General features: G+C 31.7%; 1 protein-coding gene across 1 annotated transcript; it reads right to left on the bottom strand.

The window, feature by feature from the left end:
- Positions 1 to 7,613: 7,613 nt before the first annotated feature.
- Positions 7,614 to 11,804, bottom strand: LOC142615500 (E3 ubiquitin-protein ligase RGLG4-like). Its single transcript, XM_075788238.1, has 9 exons — positions 11,698 to 11,804; positions 11,516 to 11,570; positions 10,372 to 10,456; positions 9,849 to 9,989; positions 9,652 to 9,765; positions 9,400 to 9,488; positions 9,224 to 9,303; positions 7,843 to 7,948; positions 7,614 to 7,745 (listed from the first exon to the last, which is right to left on the bottom strand). Exons 1-9 carry the CDS (start codon positions 11,802 to 11,804, stop codon positions 7,614 to 7,616), a joined length of 909 nt encoding a protein of 302 aa, XP_075644353.1.
- Positions 11,805 to 19,893: the final 8,089 nt, after the last annotated feature.

The following is a 19,893-nucleotide window of genomic DNA, read 5'->3' as shown; positions in this document are numbered from 1 at the left end:
TTCAGTAAATACAATAAAAAAAAATGGTTAAAATATTAAAAATGACAAGAAAAAAAGGTTATAAAATATTTTATTTATGCAAATACATTAGGTAAATGTATTTAGGCTAATATTTGAACTTATAAAATATGCGAATTTTAAATAATATGTTTATAAAGATAAAAAAATTAATTAATTATATACTTAAATACATAAAGTTGGCTTTAAAATATATACTATATATAGAAATATTAAAGTATATAAATAACTGTAATCGTAAAACAATACACCAATATTAATTGATATCGAAATATATTATTCTCTCAACAAAACCGAAACAACCCCGTAATTAATTGACTCTATTTGTTTAAATCCCTTCCATTCCAATAGTCAAATTATCAAAAGAAAGAGTAGTTAATAAATTCATGAGTTCTTGTTACCTCAACTAAAAAAAAGTAAAAAACTATTCAAATAAGGCACTTAAATTCAAATCTCAATTACATCAAAACAAATTGATGTTTTTTTATGAACCTATAATATCTGTCATTTAAAAAAATTATAATTAATAAATTCATCTTTAAATGTGGTTCATACTAAGTTTTGGACTTTTGGGGAAAAATAAGGAAGTTTCATTCATCAAATTGGACTTTTGGAAAAAGATAAGGAAGTTTCATTTATCAAATTATGATAACGATGTTTCAAAGAAAACAAAAAGCTAGTATGAAAAGGAGGAAAAAATGAAGAGCAAAGAAAAGAAGCTGGTATGAAATTTCTTTATGAAATTGATTGTACATGACTAGTTGGCCAACTTGTTCCCCCATTTATTTGCCAAGTCTTAAAGTTCTAGTCAATGCTGAGTCTTTAATTACCAAGATGGACTCCATGTTCTAGTCAATGCCGAGTCTTAAATTACCAAGATGGACTCCATAAAGTTCTAGTCAATGCCGAACACATCATGGGAACTAGTGACAGGCATTTTAAGGCACCACATTTAGCAAAGGAAATTGATAATTATCTTGAACATAATGTAACTTTGAGGCTGCTTAAAAAAAAAAAAAAATCACACATGTTCAAGTACACCACACAGGCGCATCGCGCATGTGCTCTAGAAAACATATTTCCATCAATTTTCTTAATTATTTTTTTTCATTAGTGTATATATTATTTTACATTCGCAAAAGGCTTTGTAGATTTTCCAGGTGAAACAAGTCATAAAACACAAACCCACACTCTTTTTTTGGTAATTTAAAAAAAATGATTAATTAGAAATGATTAGTATGGCTTTTCTATTTGGGCACGACCAAGTAAAACCCTAGCCACTCCTAAGCTAAAACTGCACACCATAGTTATTGATGAGCTAGGTGAATAGCTTACAGGTAGGATATAAAAAATTGCAACATGCTCATCACCAGACCAAACCAACATATTGGTCAAACTCAAACCCATGTCTTAAGGCATATTGGCCCAAGCCTTTATCAGTAGACCAAACCAACATATTGGTCAAATTCACACCCTTTCTTACGTATAAAAATCTACACAAAATACCCAACAACAAAAAAGGATTTTACGTCAAGAAAGTCAATACCATATTACCATATTGTTATTCCTCTAAAATGAACCGGATAAAATATCATGTTGTATTAGTAAGAACCAATTGTATCTGAGATTTTTTTTTTTTTTAGTATTTCGACCAATACAACAAAAAATGATTAAAATATTAAAAATGAAAAGAAAAAGGGGTTATAAAATATTTTATTAAAGCAAATACATTAGGTACATGTACTTAGGCTAATATTTGAAATTATAAAATATGTGAATTTTAAATAATATGTTCATAAAGATATAAAAATAAATAAATACGTACAGAAATGGCTTTTATATATATATATACACACCGAAATATTAAAGTATATAAATAACGATAATCTCAAAACAGTATACCAATATTAATTGATATTAGGGCAGGCCTAGGCCTAGGCCACTGCCTAGGGCCCCTATTAGAGGAAGGCCCCAAATTTTTGAGCAAAAATTGATATATTTAATAATAATAAAAATTGGAGATATAGGAAAAAAATTTAGTTTTATAATTTTCCTCTAATTTCAAGAAGTCTCAAAGTATTAAGTAATGCTAGAGATAATACAACTTTAAATACAACGGCCTTACAAATAGAGTAATGCTATAGTTTTACAAACTATTTTACAACATTTTTACAAACTGTTGTTGTAGCTAACTTCTTATTGGTTCTCATCTGGACCCACTGATAACATCACTTTTTTATTTATCTATAATTATTCTTCACATCATCAATTTGTAAAAGTTTTTGTAAAAGAATTTGTATCTCTAGCATTTTTCCTTACAAATATATGTGTCACCAATCACAAAAAATAACTCAAATAGGAAAATGCTAGAAATATTATTAATTTTACTTGAAAATTTTACAAATTGATGTGACAATTAATATGATATGTGGAAGTCAATAACCTATTAAATACATTTTTGAATTATTTTTTTGTGATTAATGATATATCTTTGTAAGTCTCATGTTGTAAAATTTGTAATATCCTTAACAGCATTCATTCAAATACTTGTTTATTATCTTCTTGAAGTGTTACTAATCGCATTCATTTCTACATCGTTTGAAAGTTTTTTTTAGTAAAATTTGTTATATCTTTAGCATTTTTCCAAAAAAAAAAAAGCATATTACAAAATAAAAGGAATAGATTTTTGTTATCAAAAATTATGAAATTAAATACTAGTTAAATACTATTTAAGTGATAATAAAAAGTCTCCATTTAAATATATCGCCTTCAACTTCCAAATTTGTTGGGCCGCCCCTGATTGATATCGAAATATATCATTCTCTCAACAAAACCAAAATAACCTCCGTATGTAATAAACTACATTTTTAAAAATCCCTCCCATCCCTTGGTCAAATTATCAAAAAGAAAAAGTAGTTAATAAGTTCATGAGTTCCCTTACCTCAACTTAATAATATATATATATATATATATATATATTCAAATTAGGCACTTAAATTTGAATCTCAATTACATCAAAACAAATGGGTGTTTTTTTTTTATGAACCTATAGTATCTATCATTTAAAAAAAATTATAATTAATAAATTCATCTTTAAATTTGATTCATATCAAGTTTTGGAATTTTGGAAAAAGATAAGGAAGTTTCATTTATTCAATTAGTTTCAAGGAAAACCAAAAGCTAGTATGAAATTCCACAAGGAGGAAAAATGAAGAGCAAAGAAAAGAGGCTGGCATGAAATTTCTTTATGAAATTCCACAAGGTGGCCAACATGTTCCCTATTTTTTTGTCATGTCTTAAACTGCCAAGAAGATGGACTCCGTAAAGTTATAGTCAATGCCGACGACATCGTCGGAACTAGTGACGTTTCAAGGCACCACATATAGCGTAGGAAATTGATAATAATCCTGAAAATAATGTAACTTTGAGACTGCTTAAAAACACTTTATTGTCTCAAAAAAACAACTTTCTTTAAATTTGTAATTATCCTATTAAAAAAATTTTATTATCATATTATAAGCAAAACAACAATGTCACACATGTTCAAGTACACCACACACGCACGTGTTCAAGAACACACATTTCCATCAATTTTTTTAATTATTTTTTTTATTAGTGTTTATATTACTTTATATTTGCAAAAGACTTTGTAAATTTTGAAGGTGAAACAAGTCATAAAACGCAAACTCTCACCCTTTTTTTTGGTAATTTAAAAAAAAAATGTTAGAAAGTGATGACTAGTATGGCTTTTTTACCTAGGTGTGACCATAGTAAAGCCCTAGCCGCTCTTAGGCTAAAACTGCACACCATAGTTACTGGTGAGCTAGGTGAATAGTTTATAGGTGGAGTATAAGGAACTACAACGCACTACTAGTAGGGGAACTCCCATGCCCTGAGTTATGTTGGCCCAAGGCCTTATCACTAGACCAAACCAACATGTTGGTCAAACTCACACCCTTTCTTACATATAAAAACCTAATACTTTAACAATTATTACTTCTTAAAAAACAAAAAACAAAAAAACAAAGAAAAATAAATACCAAAACCTAATTTTAGTCAAACCAGAACAAGATGTTGCTAAAGCTTAAATTCAATAAAAGCTTACAAAACATATTGTTGCATTTCAAAAAGTGTTAAAAGACTTTGAAACATATTGTTCCATAGAACCGCAGCTTCATGGAATCCATTTCTTGACTCATAAGTCATGACTTCAATTAAATATATGAAGGTGCATGAAACATCATGCACAATGCCCACGCCAAACTTGTTCATATTGTCAGTGAGCCTCTTACCATCAAACAAGGTCTTTTCCCCTTGAATAGCTTTTCAAATAGTTAATTGATTCACAAAAGACCATTATCGTAATTAATATTTTTTTGTGTTTTCAATAAAAATTTCTTGGTTTAAATTATTTCCTTCCACACCCACTATCAAATTATTATTATTATTAGACGAGTCTAGTTAATGAGTAACCTAAGAGTATTTATTAATGGATAAATTTAAGAAAGTTTTGATAAAACTTTTACATGAAATACAAAAAATGCATAACTACACTATTGGTCCCTGAAATTTACCTGTGAGCACAATTAGTCCCTCAAGTTTTAAGCGAGTGTTAGTTATTTTCCTTTAGATGATATTGGCCTCCACTCAATTGAGTTTGTTAGTGGATTCAAAGGGAAATCACTTTCATAATACAATTAAGCATGGATTCTATAAGTAGCAATCGGGTTATAGCATTGTACCCCCATACTAGGTTTAAACTAATAGAAGTGGACCCCTACCCATACCAGGTTTAAACAAACATTTTCAATTCTCTGGGAGTAGTCACTAGATGTACACCCTTTGTCTGCTTGTGATGGGTTCACGCCACATTGGACAGATGTTCAATTTTGAACAGTCTCTACAAGTCTGCAATGAAATAACTTTAGTCAAAATATTTGCAATACCATGTAAATCAGGGAGAGGTGAAAAGCACAATTAATCAATGAGTTCAACTCACCAGGTGCCCACAGCCAAAGGCCAACTCCTTTGCCTTCGTTAAACAAATAGGGCAGACCTATAAGCAAATTGGGCAAAAATAATAAGTGATCTCTTTATTTATTTTTAGAATTCTAAGTATTTTAACACATACGAATAGAGGGGAGAAAGTCTTAAAGAAAGTGACAGTGGTTTATATCCAAAATGACCAAACTCTTAGAAAATAAGTGATCTCAAATCATGTCAATCAAAAAACTAGGTTGGACAAGTTAAACCATCATACCAAAAGGCAAAAACTAGGTTGAAATGTCAACGGATTTTGATTGGGCAGCTTGCCAGGTAGACCATTTGTTCAGTCTTAATAATAACGCATAATTTCATATATAAATATTTGATAAGTAATAAGCATTCATTAATAAAATAGGTTAATCAATGCTCATGATGATGAGCGCCTCATAACCTAAAAGAATTACAAAAAATTATAAACAAAAGAGAAGTGTGTGCGTGAGGGTGCTACAGTTTGTAAGACCACACACTCAAGACCAATCAAAGTGCGCATCAACAATGCTTCTAGCTGATTCTTTGATCTATCTGTATTCTCAAAAGTATGACTATGTCAATCCTTGCACAATAGCCACATCAAAGAAAGCGGTACAATGTTCTAGTTTGCCAAAGAGTGCCCCGATCTAATTCCCCCACCCAGACAAAAGTTTTAAACACCAGGCTCCATAAACCATAAGCAACATCATAGTGAATCAACAAATGATCTATCATCTCTCCATTCCACAGCCACATACAACACCACCCAACTAAGGTATATCCCTACTTGATTAGATTATCACAAATAAGAATTTTCTCCAAGGTTGCAATCCAAACAAAGAATGAGACCCAAAACGTCCATAAGCAATATAAACAACAAAATGGATAACTGGTTATTTTGTCTTAATCTCCATGAATTACTAAAGAAGCTGTGAACAGCAGAAATACAAGAATGAATCCAACCCTTCCATTTCTCCTTGAATCCCATACTCCCCAACAGATAGATGAACGCATCACAACTAATGTGATCATAAGCTTTTTCAATATCCTACTTACAGTTCATGCTAGGAATTGACTCTTGATACGACTATCCAAGCATTCGTTAGTAACTGGGACCAAGTCAAGAATTTGCCTACCACCAACAAAAGAATTTTATAACTTAGAAATAAGATTATCTAGTACCATTTTCAACCTATTAGCCAGCACCTTCACCAATAATTTATACACATTTTTCACTAAACTAATAGGATGAAAATCTTAATATCAATGGCATTGCTCTTCTTAGGGATTAAAGCAATAAAAGTATCATTAAGGGATTTGCCAATCTTACAATGCCTATAAAACTTCAGAAACAACAGGCATCACATCGGCTTCTATCACCCTCCAACAATGTGTGCATACCCCTCCTCAAGTGGCAAATCAATCATATTAAACTCGCAATAATGTCAGAAAAATCAAACATTTCAAAGCTAAACCTATTGCACCTTAACCTCGCACTCAGGTATATGATGACATTGAATTCACCTGCATTACACCAAGCTGCATCCCACCTCTCTCTCACACCCCTTAGCTACTCCCTGGTAAGACTCCTTATACTATTGTCATTTGGGTGATAAACCCTAGTACACGCTCACTCAGCCATCTTCGACGCTCTTTAGCAAGGAAGCCAGCAAGAATGTCCCTATTAACTTCCTCCAGTACCCTTTTTCCCACATTATCAAAACCTCCAAAGCTGTACCTAGCATTCCCAAATACTTTGAACAATATTGGACTCCATTTTTATCAGTCTTAATCTCTTGAACACATACCCCCTTCAGCACGCACATTCTTGATCTCTGCCAAAAGCACAAAAATCGATGTGTACAGATAAATCAAATATTTCATATTTATATAATTATTATGGAAATCCTTAGCAAACTAGCTCAGTGTATGTGTCATGGACTCGTGGCAATGATAAATAAACAGGTGACATGCTCAATTCATTGCAAAACACACTATCATTTTGGATTGGGGGGGGTGCCCTGTATAATATTCGAATGCAGAGGAGTGCCAGAGTTCATCAAGGCCACTTTAAAACTGAGGAAAAAAAAGTGCACAATCCAGTAGATGGGAAGTAAATGAGGCTTTCCCTTATCTGTTCTAGAGTGATATGTACTTTTAGAGGGGTAACTTCTTCTTGATTCACTGATATAAGATTCTGATTCATTAAAAATCACAAAACAAAACAACACACACACACACACACACACTCTGTATCATAATCGTACCAAGGGGTTGCTTGTCTCACAAGTTTGAGGAACTGGTGGAGGGCATGGAATGATTTGCTCTGCTCTTCCTGTCACCTGTCTTTTTTTTCCAGTAGAGTAGATGCAGATTAGAAAGCATTCACAAACCAGTTCAAACTCAATTACATGACATTTATATTTCATCCACAAATTGGGTTCAGAAGCAGACTATAAGTATTAAGGTTTTACTCTCATTTAAATTATTGGCTACCTCCATTATGCACACCAGAGATCTCATTTCAGAAATTTTTGACAAAATAATTGAATATTATAATTTGGCATGAACAAGGAACCCTAACCAAGAATGCCATTTTCAACTGCTGCTTTGTACTGGTAGGGGATCTCCCTTAGGGCAGCTAGAGCAAAAGCTATTTCTTTCTCAGTGAATGTTGCATTTGTAGACATAATTTCAGCAAGGTTAACCATCTACATACAAAGAAAAGATATTATTTAGAAGTCAATGCATGAATTAAATTCAACACATATGGCATTCAAAGTTAATTGTATGCTGCTACTGCAATACCTGGAAATTTTGACATTTACGTGCATGGAGCTCATCACCAAAGTTCTTCATGTCTTCCCAAGGTCCATCACCGACTCTGACCAGAACAATTGAGAGCAGATATGACCTGGACAATAAAATTAAAATTTCGATTCCTTTAGTTCAACACCACTGCTTTTACTTAAGCAATTGTGTTTAATGTATCATTGATACTTTGATGTCAGTGTCTTTACCAGATCCACTTGTTTCTTATTTAAAAAGATGGTTGTGAAATATTGTACAACATTTACTGAAAATAAAGGAGATGAAAGCTATATGGTACATAATCTTTAAAATTTTAATGTTAAGACTCAGGAAAGCTCATTAACTTGTTCAACACTTTCTTTCAGTGTAAAGTACAGCATTTTTCATTACTGATATGCTACAAAAAATATTAGGATGGGAGTATATGAAAAAGTTTTTGAAACATTCTAAACAATAATAGCCCACAATTCATAGTACAAGGCAAAAAAAAATTCCTCTCTTTTTTGTGAGTAAAACAAATTTATTAGCATCAAAAGAAGCATAGTTACAATTCAGAACTTAGCCAAAAGGGCTATCAAACTCTCCAACAGACCTTGCCCATCACAACGTAGAGACTGAAATGACCAACAATATAGTGCTTTTTGCATAACTTACTTATCCTACATTATTCGGAGTAGCTGAATGGCCAATTTTCAAAAAGAAAAGTTAAGCCTTACAACAGATTCATTGGCATTTCTAATGGTATCCATATCAGTTTGTACATATTTTCTTATGATGAATAATTCAGTATGTACATTATGGTATGCATTTATTTCTCTCCTTCCACAAAACATAATTTTTTTAAATCTCTTTTGACATGGTAGCCAAAAAATTGTCTCATATTTGCAGTTGCCCATTCAACAAAATTAATCAAACCTGAGACTGACATATTTTAAGCCAGATTTTTTAGCATTCCATTTCCAGACTCTATTAATGAAAGAAAATGGAGACTAAACGGTGCATACTCCATGGCCTCAAGTATAACAACAAAGCCCTAGGGATAATTTCTTCACTGCCACTAGCAAATCAATCATGTTTGGGATTGACTTTGGGAGCCAAACCACTCAATAACAAAGAACTTCAAGTAAAAGGATTTTCAAAATTTTGGCAAGCAATTTCTGCCCATTATAATGTCAGAAACTTTATCAACCTTTCATATGCCAGCATTGTTAAGAATCTCCTCATTTGGAGACATAAAGGCCTTCCAAGGATGGAGATGTCATTCTAAAAAGGGTTGCCTGGATATCAAAACAGCTCTGAGAGGGGGGTGGGGGGGAGGTAAAGATTCAACAGAAGCCTGAAACAAGAAATTTAATTCCATCAATCTGCAAGGCTCTACCTCGCATTGACAATTAATTGGAGTGTTTCCTCTTCTTGTGGACTTAGATCTTTATCACTTGTAGTGTTGCTTTTTGTAACCTACACAATAAAAGACATTACTCTAAATAAGAATGATTGTGTGCATGCAACAATTTTTGAGATAGAGATAGCAAAAAGGAGGACTTTGAGGTCAACCTGGCCATCAGAAAATACATGGTACTGACCACCACTTTTCTCTACAGTGTCAATTGCAGCCTCAATTACAGGAGCATAAGAAGTTGGCCCTTAAACACAATTACACAAAAAAACGAAGCTATTAAATCTCAACAAATATTATCGACAGGATTTTCTGATGTCAAACCAGAAAAGAGTTCATGAGTTTGGTTACAAAAAGTAAATTCCAATTAATGAAATGTTAACTTTCAAATAAAGGAACAGAAAACCAACCAGCAAGTTTTGCGTTTTGAGCTATCTTTCTGTAGCAGGACAAAGTTTCTTCAAGACAGTGGCAAGGTGAATGCTCACTGTGAAAGCTAAACACTTCCTGATCATGAGTTATCTCTATAACAGAAAATAAATCCAGGGTCATATTAGAAAATAATAGAAACTTCTCCAGATATCCAAATTTAGGGGACTACACGTACCTTCACCAAAACCAAAACAAGTAATTAAGTTGTCTTCGTCGAAAGGGGCTAAAGTCGTTCCAATGACAGACATGGCCTTCTCATATGGATTAGGTGCATCTCCAACGCCATGCAGGCCCCGGTTATTGAATGAGACCTTGCCTTCAATAACAAAACTGATGCATTGGCTTCCCGGCGATACAAATCAAATACAAACCATTTTCAAAAATATATGATATCACATTATTGTTAAACCAATAAACGCTTGTCAGAGATGTAATGACCTTCACAGAATGCCTTCTTCACCGACACTATCTAATGTCAAGTCTTATAATGCATTATCCTTAAAATTGAGAAAACGCTATTCGAGAAGATAATAAGGAACATAGTAATTGTTTTTGGTACAGGTCAGATTACACCCCAGGGTTTTGTAGGTGCAATTATCAACCAGGGGATCCCAATTTTTGTTCCGTCAATAACTCATACAATAATGAATGGAAAATAAAAAATAAAAAAAAGAGATGATTATATTTACTTCACAAACCTGTCCATTCATTGCTTCTAGTGAAATCAATTCCAATGAGTAGTTTGGATGCTTTTAGAGCTTCTTTACTCAATGCTGCACTGACCTGTTTAAAAAGAGAGCCCATTCAAAACTTCAAAATTTCAAATTCATGAAAGAAAAAAAAAATGAATCAGATGATTTTGCAATGTTATTCTGCAGCATACGCAGTTTTGCCATAAATTGCCATAGTTTCGGACTCCAAAAAGTCCAAAATGAAATGATTTGATGAATAGGAAACATGCAAACTATCATCATTAGTTACTTAAATTTTAGCACTCTGCTACAAGGCATAGTTTTGAGCATGTTTGGGTTATAAGTTATAACTGGACTGTTTCCTATGAGTGATGATCCATAAAAATCAACAAAAGCAAGAACTCCGACCACTGTGATACAGTCAACTGTCTGTAGGATTTTTAATGTCAATAAAGACCTTGTATTACATGTGGTATGACAGGTTTTGTATGAGAAATATAGGAGATGATCTCGCTCAAGATCATAATCTGCATCTCAAAACTACACTAATGAGTATTGAGTGGACATTGTGAAAAAAATTATACTTAAGCTTACTAAAGTAAGGTCTCTCTCTCTCAATCTGGTTATGGCATTGGGTTTCAATTTGAGTATGAAGCTCCCCCGGTTTTGGGTTTGAGTTGGGTCAAAGAAACAAGTTTGGGTATAGAATTTCGTGTAAATATTTTGATAAAATAACAATTTGTCATGTCATCAAAAAAACCATATCGTTGCTCTGTTAGACATGGAAGTGAACAAAAGACCGATAGCGCCCATTTTCTAAACCTTTTGGACAAAACGCTCAACAAGTAAGGTTTAAGGATCGCCAATGTATTTCGGTCTTCACTTTATATCAAGTTTGTCTAGAATCATATTAGAACCAACTTTACCTAACATACATGTAAAATTCTCAAATTTAATTCTGGTGGGAATAAACATGTGAAAACATCTTCTTCTTTTTTCTCAACAAAACACCCAAAAAAAATTAAAATTAAAAAAATGATTTTGCAGAGAATGTATATATGGAAAAGCCAAAGATATTTGATCTCATTTTGGACCAAAAAGGTGCCAAACGATAAAGAATTAAAACCAAATTAATGATCAGTTTTAATACAGAGTAAGCCATTCCTCTTACTATGCTGGTGTTACAGTTAGTGTTGGTAAGAACTCTAAAACATCAACATTTATATACAACTCAGTTCATTTACAAGTTGCTAAAAAAAGAACTAGTAGCTAGCTATCCCTTTTAGAGAAAGATATAATTGCTGTAAAAAACGAACGAGTAGCTAGATATACCTGTGAGCTTCATGTTGTGACTCACGAATGCCAATGCTAACGAAATTTTGATCCCAATTCGTGTGGAATTCAGAATCCTTATTGTTTTTAGATGCCTTTAATCCCATCGTCCAAACAGCAGAGCAGATCAGATTATGGTAGGAACAGAGATACAGAAAGATATATATTGCTCTAAAATGCATTCCACTGTTTTTGTGCTTTAGTGTTGCTTATCTTCTTGTTCCATATAATTGCTCTATAAGCTTCGTTTTCCGCTGCGTCCATCATCATGTATGTGATTTAGAGAGTTCTATAAGGTTTCTTTCGATTTTCGGCAAAAACGCATACCCTGTCTGTTTCTCAACGTCAATACTCTCTTGCACCACATAAGCATTCAAAATCATGTTAGAATTGTTTGTAACGTAGTGTGGGATACCAAGTTGAATCACAGTCTTACACCGAACTTACACCAATTCTATCACATATAATTCAATTGAAATTTTGTTATTAGTCCTTAAAAATGAATGGAATTTGTTCTCAGGTTTGATTAATGTAAGCTTTTTTTTGGTAAACTTTTTTTTTTTTTTGGTAAGCCAGGTTTGATTAATGTTGTTTAAAATTAAAGGGCAACTGCGACTATGAGATACAAATCTGCATCTTTGGTTATGGGTAATTTGGACATTTTAGAGGGTGTTTGGTAGGATAGTTTGAAATGAAATTTTTGTAGTTTTTTGAAATACGTGTGGGTGAAAAAGTATGTGAAAATGTGTGTAATATTGTTTAAAATGTAAAAATGTGAGTTTAAGATAGAAAAATAAGCGGGCCCTTAATAGTTTTAGTTGATTTGGGGCTTCCATCATTCTAGGTTTTTTTTTTTTTTTTTTTTTTTTTTAAGAATACTAAGTATTTTAACACACACAAGGAGGGGGATGAAGATTTTTTTAAAAACTGGCAGTGGTGTATATCCAAAAAACCTCACTCTAGCAGTTTTAGTAGTTTCACCGGTAATTTTTTTTTTTTATCATTTTAGACTTTTTGGGAGGTATTTTGATCAATTTAGAGGGGTGTATTTTGGTCATTTTCAATGGATCAAGGGTATTTTGAAGGTTTGGGGATATTTAGATCATTTTACAAGGGTATTTTGGTCATTTTAGTAGTTTTAATGGTATTTGAGAAATTTAGTAAACTTGGTATATTTTGGTCATTTTAGTAATTTAGGGATATTTTAATCATTTTGAAGGTTTCTAGGGGTATTTTTGAATATTATTTATTTGAAAAGAGAGAGACACTATAAATTCCCTCCACCTCCCCTTGAGCCCCTTGAGCACGTATCTAACCCAAATATTTGATTCAATATATTTCAGTCCACTTGCCTCCACATCCATAAATAGCTCCATCCCTTAGAAGACCAATTGATTAAGATGTACTATTTCTCTTGGTCGTTAACGTGTTAGACATACTTTTTCTTTTTTTTTCTTTTTACAGGAAAAAGTAATCCTCGTAGATTACTATTTCAGATTTTAGAAAAAACAAAACTTAAGGATAGTATTTTAAATGTTGTTTTTTAGGTTTTTCCTGTAAGATTTAACCATGTGGTTACTTAATTAAAAAATACATTTCTATCTCATGAGAAAAAATTCACAAAACAAAATCTTAAAAAAAAAACTTAAGAAAGAATAACTAAGGTAGAGCTGCCAAAGATACTCTTAGCATTGTCGTGTCAAACAAAACTATGTCATATCTAAGCTCAAAGACACAAATGGTCAAACCCCATTAAATATCCTTTTATACACGACAATTTATGTTTTCGAAAGGGGAAAATAATCAATGAAAACATGTTTTTTATTTATTTAATACAATCGATGAAAATATCTTGATCCTAGAGTGTAATGATATAATCAGTGTTGTTATTATTATTATTATTATTATTATTATTATTATTATTATCTCTCTCTCTCTCTCTCTCTCTCTATATATATATATATATATATATATATAACTAAAGTTTTGACTACCTCTTCACAAATTTTCACATCAGTATTTTTTATTTATATTTTTTAATTTTAATTTGCTTTAACAAATTGCTGAAAATTTATTAAATTTCTTTTTAAAAAATTAAATTTATTTATTTGATGCCAAACAACTACAATACTTAAAGGGAACCTAAATAATCACCTAATCAAGGAATTTTTAGATAATCCTAACAAACTATATAATAACTCCATTAATATAAACCTATTCCAAAAAACGGAATATATCTCCATTAATTTGGTAATTTCTATGTTGATGACATTAAAAAAAATATATATCATATTTCCTTATATCTATCAATCACGTTTTCTTTCTCTTCTTTTTTTTTTCTTTTTTTTTTTTTATATTAATGTTGATTAGAATTGTTAAATGATTAATTCACAGTTTCACTGTTCATCTATTAATCATGAATAATAATATTGCTATTTGCAACCATCATGATATGGTATCAATGATGTGATCATTCCAAATGCTTTCATCTAGAATTTAGATAGAGTCTATTTTATGATTAAAAAAAATTACAATTAAAAGACTTTGGAAGTAATTTTTTTTTTTAAATTATTGGATATGTTGGATCTTAAATGACTTCTATTAAACCCCATCCTTTATGGAATCATTAAATAGAAAACTCATATAGATAGGTATTAGGATATTATTTGGAACTATCACAATGGACTAACGTATTACACGTGATACGGATCTAAGTATAAATCCTATGCTATAAAATAAAAATTGGGCATATGGTTATCTTCTCTGCCAAACAACTACAATACTTAAAGGAAACCTAAATAATCACCTAATCAGGGAATTTTTAGATAATCCTAACAAACTATATAATAACTCCATTAATATAAATCTATTAAAAAAAAAAGGGAATATATCTCCATTAATTTGATAATTTCTATGTTGATGACATCAAAAAAAAATTCTATCATATTTCCTTATATCTATCAATTATGTTTTCTTTCTCTTCTTTTTTTTTCATTTTTTTAATATTAATGTTGATTAGAATTGTTAAATGATTAATTCACAGTTTCACTGTTCATCTATTAATCACGAATAATAATATTGCTATTTGCAACCATTGTGATATGGTATCAATGATATGATCATTCCAAATGCTTTCATTTAGAGTTTAGATAGACTCTATTTTATGATTAAAAAAATTACAATTAAGAGACTTTTGAAGTTATATTCATTTTTTTTTTAAAAATTATTGGATATGTTGGATCTTAAATGACTGCTATTAAACTCCATCCTTTATGGAATCATTAAATAGAAAACTCATATAGATAAGTATTAGGATATTATTTGGAACCATCACAATGGACTAACATATTACACATGGTACAGATCTCAGTATAACATCCTATGCTATACCCCCTAAAAAAAAAATCCTATGCTATAAAATAAAAATTGGGCCTATAGTCATCTTCTCTTTGCAAAAAATGGTTAAATTCTCATTAATTATGATAGTTCACTTTTAGGTAAAATAGAAGCCCTATTAACTAACTTTTGAGCAATTTAAAATTCTATTTCAAAAAATTTCCAAAAAATTAGATTTTATTTTAATTATTTTAATAATTTAATATTATAAAAGAATAACATTTATACATTACATACGATCATTGCTTCAATTCTAAATGATGGAAGATAAGAGAATGCAATTTATAAATCTACTATCAAGATAACATAGATTAGATAGATAGTAGATAGTAATGACTTCACATAATACTCAATTGCAATTAAATCTACTATCAAGATAGTATAGATTAGATAAATAGTAGATAGTAATGACTTCACATAATACTCAATTGCAATTAAATCTACTATCAAGATAACATAGATTAGATTGGTGGTAGATAATAGATTTAATTACAGTTGAGTATTATGTGAAGTCATTACTATAGAATAGCCCACGTCGAGATGTGTTATGTGAAAGAAAAAGAATTTTTCTAAACCATTATATTGAATAAAAAATTATTTATTTTTAAGTTATATATTTTTCTAAGTCAAGTTATAAACTTTTAAGCAAAATAAATGTTTTTAATTTTTATTTAATTATTTCGTATATCACACGATAGCGACTAGTTATTATTATATTACAATTAGGATAAATGAAATGATAAAATTTCTTCTTAGCCCACATTTTTGTGTCTGTCCAAAATGGAAGGAAAAGGAGGGAAGGCTGAATTGACGGTGGGCTGATTTTTAAAATAAAGTGAGTTAATTTACTAAAATATCCTCTACTTTTTTAGAAACAAGTTATGCCATTAAAATATGGAAAGAAGTCAAAGAGAGAGAGAGGGGTATAGAAGAAAAGTAGAAGAAGAAGAATGCCGTGGAGGTTTGAGAGAGGTAATGAGTTAGTGGCTTTAATGGCTGCTTTACGTCACTTATTTTTATAAAGTGCTACTTGTAAGTTGTAAATGCTTGTTTTAAACTTGAAATTATGGTATTGTGTTGGCAGTAGCCTCCTCATTACAAAGATATAAGTTTTTGGATCAATGAATCATTCACTGAAAACAACTTATTATGTGAAGTTGTGAGAGGAATTGCTGGAGATGTTGCTGAGGAGGTATGTTTTATTCAGATCTTCTTGTTGTTTTTTTCTTGGTAGAATTTACTCCAGGTCCAGGTCCAGGGCATATGAATTGTGTTCTGACTGTAGCCATCACCTTATACATATGGCGGTGTCATTTGACCCAAAGGACATTGGCGCTTTTTTAACTTCCAACAAATGATTCACCTTTCTCATACTATTAGGCAGTAGTTTAGTGATTGAATAGATGCACTTAAGTGATGACACGTGAGAGAGTCTGTTATTACTGTAGCTAGCACGTGTGAAGGTTGTTTCAAGTTAGTTAGCTCTGTTAGGTAATTAATGAAATACAGTTTCTTTCATCTCTTTCATTTCGTGATACTCAGCTTGTGTCAGCTGGCTTCAATACTCAGCTTTTAGCAGCATGGAGTGGTTCAATAAATTTCTAACAGCATTGTTTTGGGTTTTTTAATTAGTCTCTAACACGATCTCTTTTGGCAAATGTTTGTTTGCGCAAGGTACGTTGTCAGTAGTGCATTGCAAGTCACTTGGTCATTATTAATTGATACTTAATAGATCATTTTATGCATGGTGAAAGATTTGAGAGCGATTGCAGGAAACAGATTAGAGAATATCTTTCCATTGAAGTCATTAGGACCTGATATGGTTCATCTATAGGCTTTAGGAAACTTCTCTCCCATTTCCTATCTATCTTTCATTAATGCTAACAGCTAATACTTAAGTTGGGGGTAGGGGGTGGAATATTTGATCTATGGGCTGCAGGCAGCATGGTTAAAATAATTGGTGAGAACATATTGATGGGATTGTAAGATTTTATAGACTATTGATGGGATTTAACATGAGCAATTTGCTGGTGATACTTTATGGGGATATGTAAGAGAAGGACATTTCTCTTAGATGCACCTTACTATATTTTGAAGCAACTTCAGGCTTAGAATTGAATTTTGCTAAGAGTGAACTGGTTCCAGTTGAGGAGGTACAGGCTATGGCGGAGCTAACACCTATAGTTGGTTGTAAGGTCAGTAAATTTACTGTTTTAAATTTTCTTCTTAGGCTCTGCCTTATGAGTAAATTCCCTTGAAATGTGTTACTGGAGAGGACAGAAAGAAGGTTGTGGGATGGAAGGAAAATTGTACCTTTCTAAAGGGAATTATGAGTACTCTTTCCTTTCTGCCAACCTATTGTGTCAATATTTCCCATGCTTGAAAGTGTTACAAGAAAGCCTCAGAAATTTTAAGGGGGCTTAGGAAATGAAGTAAAGTACCATTTAGTAAATTGGGAGACAGTTTGTTTCCCCATTTAGGAAAGCTTGGTATTTTTAACAAGCTTTATTGAAAATGGTTATGGAAAAAAATGCTCTGAAGAGGATCTTCTTTGCAGAAGTGTGGTAGGGTTCTTGTTGCGGTTGCTTTGATGGTTTTTCTTCGTTTTGGGATTTATTGGGTAATGCCAGAGTGGGTGGGGGTTTATAGTGGTGCATGAAAAATCTTTTTTTAGTAAGCATGGAAGTTGCATTTTTTGGTTTGGTAAGTCTGTTAGGGGAATCGAGATCCTACAATCTAAACCGGGATTCTGTTTGGATTTTTATTATCTAAGTTGATCCATAGGATCATAAAATTGTAGGATTTTAAGATCTAACCATGATGAGCAGAGTAAGAGCATAGCCCCTTCATATTTGACTAAAAGGATACTCCCATCATCTCTGAAGGAGTGTCCTATGCCATTTTTCATTTTGTCCCAAAATCTTTCTGAAAGTTAATACCTGAACATATTGCTACTTTCTGTTATCCCTCATTTTGAGTTAAAGCAAAGAATCGCATTGTAGAGTAATTAGAGTTGAATATTTACATATCAAGTACAGTTCCCTTTCAATGTTGAGATTTTTTTAATAGAACTTCAAGCTTAATTTAACATGTTTGCTGCCACTTATACATACTATGGATGCTGGTGTAAGGCGATATGTTATAAGACAACCAAATATACATATTCCCTTAAGTTGGGATCTAGACTTACTTCTCAAACATGTTGCAGCTATACATATTCATAGCTGCATTTTGCCTTTGCATTTTCTTTTTTCAGTATCATCACCTTCTTTCTCAACAATGGATAATTCTCAATTCTCAATTTGCATTATGGAAGCAAGCCATGTTGTTTCTAAAAGTCTCAAGTAACAATTGCAATTACCTTAAAACTCTTGCTAAGATTCTCTTAGCTCATCTATGTTGAATGTTTGACCATGAAAGTGTCAGTGGGAATCAATCTTGAAGTTAGGGCTAAAAACTAGTTGAATTTATTTTTATACCTCAGCAATATGAAAAATCTATCTATTAGATATCAGTAATATATTTTTTGTGTATGGTCATCTATGTCCTACTTTTTGAAATCACTAAATATCATAATTTCATTATACTTTCAACCTTGTTTTCAAATATATTACAACTGAACATAGCTTAAGTTTTGTCTCTTTAGGAACGGATCATATATCTCACCGATATGTCTTCTCACCCAAGACTGAATTTTGCCTCTGAAGCTTGTCTAAAACTGAACTTTGTGACTTTCAGGTGCAACTGATAGACAATTTCACCAACAAGAAAGAAATGACTAGTCATTGTTATAGGATTGCATATCAGTCGATGGAACGTTCACTCATGGATGAGGAAATTAATGAGTTGCAGGTAATTCATATGATAAGATTTTGCTGACGTTTCATTTTGTTTAGTATGTTTTTGGTGAAGATAATTATTCATTTTAAATTTGTTTCTTTAATTGTGGTATGCAGTGGAATGTAAGAGAGCAGGTGCAGAGCAAGCCGAACGTTGTTGGTTCCATGGAAATTTTATTAGGTTGAAACTCTCAAAAAAAAAAATTTTTCCATGGAAATTTTTCATCGTCTACATGGTTACATTAACAATACGACTTTTATCCCTAAAATTCTCCATATTTGGTTTTTTTGCTGAAATTTTCCATATTTGGTTATAAGTCAAAACTTGATATTTATCCTTTCAAAAGCCTTTACTTGAAATTCTTTCTCCAACTCTTTGAATATCATCTTAACTGTGTTGGGAATTTTAGGAGAAATCAATAGAATACCAAAAAAAAAAAAAAAAAATGAAGTAGACTCAAGAGGCATAAAACAATTATTTTCCTTTAGATGATATTTGCCTCCACTCAATTGAGTCTGTTAATGGATTCAAAAGGCAAATTACTTTCATGATACAATTAAGCATGGATTCTATAAGTAGCAATCTTGAGGGTTCCTGTGAATTTTTCCTCTAATGGTTTGCAAAAATCTGTAAAAGCTTTAAAAACTATCAAAATCTGTGAATAATTGAAAATGAACAACTATTTATAAATAATGAGTTTTCTTAAGACGCCACTTAATGGTGATACAAATCGGAAAATACTGTTTTTTCTTAATTTACATGTCTTTCCACGCACTCACGTGGCCTGGAATTGAATCCCATGCTACCAAGTGAGCAGCCGAGTAAGCAATAAAATTCAATTTGCAGTTTAATGTTCATTTAATCTATAGTGTATGCGATATGATGTCATTGATGTGCATGTAATCTATGTATTTTTGGAGGGGGAGAGAGAGGAGAACTTACCCATACAAGGTTCAAACA

This window comes from Castanea sativa, chromosome 11 (assembly GCF_040712315.1).
Source record: "Castanea sativa cultivar Marrone di Chiusa Pesio chromosome 11, ASM4071231v1".
Lineage (NCBI taxonomy): Eukaryota > Viridiplantae > Streptophyta > Magnoliopsida > Fagales > Fagaceae > Castanea > Castanea sativa.
Note: the sequence above shows the minus strand (reverse complement) of the source record. Positions and strands in the feature narration are given on the sequence as shown.

Coding starts and splice junctions, on each gene's coding strand:
- LOC142615500 (XM_075788238.1), bottom strand. CDS start 11,804: ATGGGATTAAAGGCATCTAAAAACAATAAGGATTCTGAATTCCACACG. Junction 10,457..11,515: donor TAAGAGGAATGGCTTACTCT/GTATTAAAACTG, acceptor CTTTTTAAACAG/GTCAGTGCAGCATTGAGTAA. Junction 9,304..9,399: donor ATGTATTTTCTGATGGCCAG/GTTGACCTCAAA, acceptor TTTATTGTGTAG/GTTACAAAAAGCAACACTAC.